The 6,698-nt window shown below is 60.3% G+C and overlaps 1 protein-coding gene across 2 annotated transcripts; it reads right to left on the bottom strand.

Moving 5' to 3' along the window:
• Positions 1–276: 276 nt before the first annotated feature.
• Positions 277–3,098, bottom strand: LOC102981654 (NADH dehydrogenase [ubiquinone] 1 alpha subcomplex subunit 5-like). 2 transcript variants are annotated; one of them, XM_024124703.3, is made up of 4 exons: positions 3,081–3,098; positions 1,293–1,411; positions 863–950; positions 277–570 (listed from the first exon to the last, which is right to left on the bottom strand). In XM_024124703.3, exons 1-4 carry the CDS (start codon positions 3,096–3,098, stop codon positions 409–411), a joined length of 387 nt encoding a protein of 128 aa, XP_023980471.1. In that variant the 3' UTR covers positions 277–408. The 2 variants fall into 2 exon arrangements, with proteins under 2 accessions (XP_023980471.1, XP_023980470.2); XM_024124702.3 differs by lacking the exon at positions 3,081–3,098 and having other exon boundaries at positions 1,293–1,438.
• Between the last annotated feature and the right edge of the window lie 3,600 nt (positions 3,099–6,698).

The following is a 6,698-nucleotide window of genomic DNA, read 5'->3' as shown; positions in this document are numbered from 1 at the left end:
GCGCTCTAGAGCCCACGAGCCACAACTACGGAAGCCCGCGTGCCCTAGAGCTCGTGCTCCGCAACAAGAGAAGCCACCGCAACGAGAAGCCCGCGCACCGCAACAAAGAGTAGCCCCCGCTCGCCGCAGCTAGACAAAGCCCGCGTGCAGCAACAAAGGCCCAACGCAGCCAAAAATAAATAAATAAATAATAAATTTTTTTTTGAAATAATTTGAAAGAATGCTCTACAAATCCAAAACCGATTCACAAGTAACTGTTACCTAATCAGCGATTTTATCAAGTCTCCTATATATGTTCTGTATCAGTTTTCTTGATTATAAGATGTCAATAATATGGAAATATTTTTAATATAACAGAATATTTAATTACATCAGTTTCCCATAAACACACAAGTCATTTAATGATGTTTATATTAGCCATTTCCATTGGTTGGCAAGAGGCTCTTCCACTAAAGGCTCCCATGGTTTCCATTGCACCATTTTTCTTGCCAGACTTAGCTCATTTTCAGCCTGAAGAATCACCTCTTCAGCCTGAAGAATCACCTCTTCTATTCCGCCTCCCTGAAGTTGCTCTTCTAATTTTTTTTTAAACTAATTAATTAATTTATTTTTGCTGTGCTGGGTCTTCGTTTCTGTGCGAGGGCTTTCTCTAGTTGTGGCGAGCGGGGGCCACTCTTCATCGCGGTGCGCGGGCCTCTCACTATCGCGGCCTCTCTTGTTGCGGAGCACAGGCTCCAGACGCGCAGGCTCAGTAGTTGTGGCTCACGGGCCCGGTTGCTCCGCGGCATGTGGGATCTTCCCGGACCAGGGCTCGAACCCGTGTCCCCTGCATTGGCAGGCAGATTCTCAACCACTGCGCCACCAGGAAAGCCCACTCTTCTAATTTTTTAACATCTGGTTCCACTTTAACCATACTCAGCTTCTCAGTTGTAATCTGTTCTGTATACTTTCTTTTTTTAAAGAAATTATTTATTTTATTTATTTTTGGCTATGTTTGGTCTTCGTTGCTGCGTGGGGGCTTTCCTCTAGGTGCGGCGAGTAGGGGCTACTCTTCGTTCTGGTGTGTGGGCTTCTCACTGCGGTGGCTTCTCTTGTTGTGGAGCACGGCCTCTAGGCACACAGGTTTCAGTAGTTGTGGCTTGCGGACTCTAGAGCGCAGACTCGGTAGTTGTGGCGCACAGGCTTAGTTGCTCTGTGGCATGTGGGTTCTTCCTGGACCAGGGCTCGAACCCGTGTCCCCTGCATTGGCAGGTGGATTCTCAACCGTGCGCCACCAGGGAAGCCCTGTATACTTTCTGTATGCTGCATTTTTAGGGATTTGTCCAAGAACATCAAGAATCTTTGTATACAATATTTTTAGCCTCTCGGGCAGACTCTCACATACAGCCAATCCCACAAGGCCAGTGGTCTTCTTCAGCAAGCCCGCCATGACAGCCATATGGTAATTCTGTGTTTAATTTTTTGAGGAACCGCCATACCGTTCTCCACCGCAGCCGCACCATTTCACCTTCCCGGCGGCAGTGCACGAGGGTTCCAGTTTCTGCACGTCCTCCCCGGCGCTTGTTTTCTGTTTTTTTGTTGTCGTTTAACCATCCTAACGGGTGCGAGGTTAGGGCATCTGCTTTTAGCATGGTCTTTCCGTGGCTGCGTGGAGAGCAGGGCTGCCAGGTGGGCGCTGGTGCAGAACTCTGAGGAGATCACGGTGGCTCGGGGCAGACAGGAGCCGCGGCGGGGGGGTGGGTGAGGAGAGTGGATCCGATCCGCTTTGAAGGTAGAGAAAGTGTGGGGCGCGAGAGAGCGGAGTCTGAGGTGACTTGGAGTTGGTCCCGAGGCCAGAGCAGGAGGGAGGCGGCTGCCCCCTCTGCCCCCGAGCCCTCTCCAGCTCCCCCCATCAGTAGGGGCCCCCTTCCTGCTGTGTGCTGTTCACTCCACCCTCCAGCACAGGGGCTGGCACCACAGCTGGCTCCGGAGATGGTGCTGGGCGAGGCGGGGGGCCTGGCTCCTGAGGACGGCGGCCTGGGCCCCGTCCTCCGGCTGCCACCCCCGGGCGCCCCATCTGTGTCCCCAGCCCCAGTACCAACATAGGCACGGCTGGCAGATGCTGGGAGGGGCTCACCGATCCAGGGCTTGGCGGGGCTTCCCACCCTGCCGGTGGCTGCCTGGCGTCCAGCTGGCTGGAAGGAAGCGGGGGGAAGGGCAGCATCTGACCACGTGGCCAGAGGGGCTCACGGCACAGGTGCATCCGGGGGTGAGACCAGCCCCGGGCCTCTCCAGCCTCTCCGGGGCCTTCCACGGGCCACTGAGCACCTGGGCTCGGGGCAGCACGGGCTGGACCCGGGGCGCCCACCTGCTGGCCTCCGGAGGCTGCAGAAGAGCTGGATGGCCCCTAAGTGCCCTTCGGATAGGCCAGAGGTGGTCACGGCGCCCAGAGGGTGGAATCCTTCTGTGTTTCTAGATGTTCCGGATGTTTCCCCCGAGGCTGTGTTTTGGGGCAGCAGGAAGGGAGGCACCTGTCTCCACTCTCAGGCCGCGGGGGCGGGGGTGGAGGGCAGCAGCTGGAGGCTTGAGGCCCCGGAGGACCAGGGAAGAGAAGCCTCCCCGGGGGGACTCACTTGGGGTGTCTGTGGCCCCCCAGGGACAGGGGTGGGAACCCTAGAGTTGGACTTGGACGAAGGAGGCCCACAGCAGGCCGCCCGGAGGGAGTCTCCTGCAGGCCCCGGGAGGTGTGTTCTTCTCCAGGTTTGAACCAGGGGACAAAGGTTGAACACGAGTGAGCCTGAGGCCGGGCCGAGGTCCTCAGGATCCTTGGGGCCTCACAGAGTGGCTGACCTGGGCCCCGGGGCTCGGCTGGAACCTAAGAGAAGGTGGGGCCGGGTGTTCTCACCCCAGCACACTTTATCAAAAGCATCTGTGCTCACCTGGGCCCAGGGTGACCTAACCCGAGGCCCGTCACTAATTTTGATCCTAACTCTAACCCTAACCTTAACCTAAAAGCTACCCTATCAACAACCTCACCCGTAAGGAGCTGAGCCTCACCCTCACCTGACCCATCTGAAGCTTACCCACACTCTGACCCTGACCCCAATTCTAAAGCCCATCTCCGCCCTCTGGCGGGTGAGGGCGTTCCCTCCCTGTCACTTCTGTGTTCTGATAAATTGGCAAATGCAGAATGAAGGAGACACAACCCAACAAGCACCCATGATCTCTACCCAGACCCAACACTGGCCACCTCTGCTGTGCTTATGGTTCTGTTTGTAGGCAATCGCGTCACCTGGTGCGTTGCTCTGTGTGCCCTTCCTTCCCCCTCGCTGGGGGTCCCGCCCGGCCCCGCCCGGCCTGTCCTGAGGGGTTTCTGCTCATCCCTCAGGGGTTAAGGGGCAGGTGAGGGTTTGGGGGTCGCTGGGGAACGCAGGAGGGAAGACACGGGTGGCGAGCATCCGCCCCACCAAGGGCTTGGGGCCATTGTCTCCCGGGTCCCTGCGTCCACCTCCTAAATCTAGAGCAGACTGAGCCTGGACCCGGGGAGGGGAGGAGGGGGAGGAGTCACCTCTGAGGCGTCGGCTGTGTTCCCGTAAGTGTCTCCCTTCTCTGCGCCGGGGGCCACGTCGATCAGGACGGCACTGTCCTCTTCCCGGGCCGCCTGTGCGGCATCCTGCTCTTGCATCCCGCCAGGGCCAGGGCCAGGGCCAGGGTGGGGACGGGTGGGGTAGGAGGGGCACGTGGGGCCGGTCCCTGACTCACCCACAGTCCGCACTTCAGAGGGGAGGACGGGGCCTGGAGCAGGGCTGGGTCCGGCCTGGGAGCGGAGGAAGCCGCCCTAGGTTGGGCCCCGACTCCGGGCCAGGGAGAGAGGGAGCACAGGGAGGCTGGCCCCGCGGCCGTCTGTCTGCCCACCTGCCCGGGAGTGCCCGCCTCCCCCTCGCGTGGCAGGGCCTGGGAAGGCCCGAGGGTGGGCTCGGAGTGCAGACCCCTCCTCCCCCTCCTCGCCTGCAGGGGGAACAGACAACGCTTTAACAGAGACAGGGCCGCGGCTCCTCCTGGGGGATCCTGGGCCAGAGGGGAGGACCGTCTGGCCGTGTTGACCCTGCGTCCTTCCTGCCGGCCTCTGGACCCCTCTGTGGGGAGGACGGACACCACCGCTGCGGCTGCCGGCTGGGCAGAGCAGGGCGGAGAGCGAGGGGCCTGCGGCCGGGCGGGCTGCTGCAGGCTGGGGGTGCGGGGTGGGGAGAGCCACAGGAGCGGGGGCGGCTGCCATTTAGTCCAGAGAACCCGAGGCCTGGGGGGCAGACGGGAGCCCGCAGCAGGCCCCAGGTGCCCCGAGCCAGTGAAGGTCCTCGGGGTTGCGGGTGGGCCCGCCGTCCCGCTGGAGCGGGGTCCGCGTCTGCGCTCCGCGCCGGGAGCGGGGACAGGGACCGAGCGAGGCCGCCCCGCCCGCGAAGGCCCCGAAGTGAGCCGCTCTGCGGTGCGTCCAGCGGGCCGGTGGGCGACCGCGGGTCCCCCCTCCCGCGGGGACGGCTGGGGTGCCCTCGCCGAAGCCACACGGAGCACCTGGCCCTTCTCACCCCCCAGGGCCGGGGCAGATGCCGCGCCTGGCCCGGGGGCCTGTGGAGCCCTGCCGGGCCAGGTGTTTGCCCAGCCTCCCTGGTCCATCTCCCCCGCTCCTCTGGCGACCCAGGCATGGCAGAACGGGCTCCCACCTGGCACAGCGGCTTCCGGAAGAGGCCTCCGAGGTCACGGCCAACCTCCCAGCACCAGCCTGCTCTGGCAGCCAAGTCTGGGTCAGCCCTGAGGGCAGAGAGCTGGGAGGGCCCCTGTCCTCACGGCCCTGCCCCCATGGCCGTTCCCCTCGTGCCCTTGGCTGCCTGTGGAATTCCCTGAGTCTGACCCTTATCCTGGCTGGAGCCCCTGACCCCGGCACCCCAGGGCAGGACCGGGAGGCACGCAGTCGAGGAGGAGGAATCCCGGCAGAGGGCAGCCTCAGGCTGACCCTGCGGGGCTTGCGGCAGGAGGGCTTGGCCAAGCTCCCCAGCCTGGGCAGCTGGACACTCTCCTCTGGCTGCCGCTGCGAAGGACGGTCCCGGAAGAGGCCAACCCGCAGGGCCCCAGGCTCTCCGCTCGGTGGCACAGCAGCTCTGGTGGCCCCAGCACTGTCTGCTCAAGAACAGCAGTGGCAGCAGGTTGCTGGAGGCGGGTGCACAGCTCAGCTGGAGCCCTCGGAGGGACACACGCGCATACAAAGGCACACACGCCCTGCGTATAACTTTTTACTTTTCACTTTATACAATGTATTATGGTTTGAAATTTTTTCAAGTTGCATTACTTTCACAGTTAAAAAAAAAAAAATTAGGGCTTCCCTGGTGGCACAGTGGTTAAGAATCCGCCTGCCAATACAGGGGACACGGGTTCGAGCCCTGGTCTGGGAAGATCCCACATACCGCGGGGCAACTAGGTCCGTGAGCCACAACTACTGAGCCTGCGCTCTAGAGCCCACGAGCCACAACTACTGAGCCTGCACTCTAGAGCCCACATGCCACAACTACTGAGTCCACGTGCCACAACTACGGAGCCTGCACGACTAGAGCCCGTGCTCCGCAATGAAGAGTAGCCCCTGCTCACCGCAACTAGAGAAAGCCCGCGAGCAGTAGCGAAGACCCAAAGCAGCCAAAAATAAATAAATTTATTAAAATAAATAAACTTCTAAAAAAAGCCTATTAATAAAAAATAAAAATATATTATTAAAAAAAAATTTAAGCAAGCAAGCAAGCTACAATTAGCACAGCTGTATTGCTGGGTCCCAGGTGCTAGGAAGGGCCCGGGCCCAGGAGCCGCTGCTATACTAGCTTTATTTGACCGTAACATCTAATATATGTTTATATAATATTCAGAAATACATTAGTTAAAACAAGTAAAGCCTCCAACTACTGTGGCTTTGTGGCTTTGACACCAGACCTTTGTGTGGCTTAACCCAAAAGGTCTTCTTCCTCACCTCATAAGAAGTAGGGAGGTGCTGGCACCTGGGTGGGTTCAGTGGCTCAAGGGTGTCAGGGCCAGAGCCCTTGCCTGTGGCTGCAGGATTGCTGTGGCAGGTCCAGCCACCGAGTCCACATTCAAGGTACTATGCTAGCTGCACCTGCCCTTCTTCTCGGGAAAGCAGGGGTCATCAGCTAAGCACGAGTCTCAGGCCACCCCCGGCCACGAGGCAGTCTGGAAAGGTAAGAGATCCATCCAGGTGGTTTGGAACAATTACACCTCCTCCTTGGGGGTGGACACATTGCTGGTCTGGGCGAAACCACTGACGTGGCTGCCGGCTGGGAAGGACTCCGTCCTCCTGACACTTGCCTGCTCTGCACAGAGCCTGAGGGGTGGACCACGGATGTCCAAGGCTTCCTGTGCCCGGACGAGCTACCTTGCTTGCACAGCGTGCTCCCTGCCCCCAGGACTCTCCCCCGCTTCCCCCAAACCTTCTCCTTGCACAAAGGGAGCACCCTCCTCCAGGCAGCCCCCCAGCCTGCTCACCAGCCATCTGCCGCCATCCTGCCTGCTTGTCTCTGGCTGCCCAGGGCACTTCCATCCCTGCAGTCTCCACCCCGGTCCAGTGCGTCTGCATGCCTGGCCCCCGCCCCCCGTCCCCTAGCTCTCCTTCGGCCCCCCTGGGACCCTACCCCCACTCCCCGTCCCCCCCTGGTTCTTCCTGCCAA

The sequence above is a fragment of the Physeter macrocephalus genome, chromosome 2 (assembly GCF_002837175.3).
Source record: "Physeter macrocephalus isolate SW-GA chromosome 2, ASM283717v5, whole genome shotgun sequence".
NCBI lineage: Eukaryota > Metazoa > Chordata > Mammalia > Artiodactyla > Physeteridae > Physeter > Physeter macrocephalus.
The sequence above is the reverse complement of the archived record's forward strand: the minus strand, read 5'-3'. Positions and strand labels throughout refer to the sequence as shown.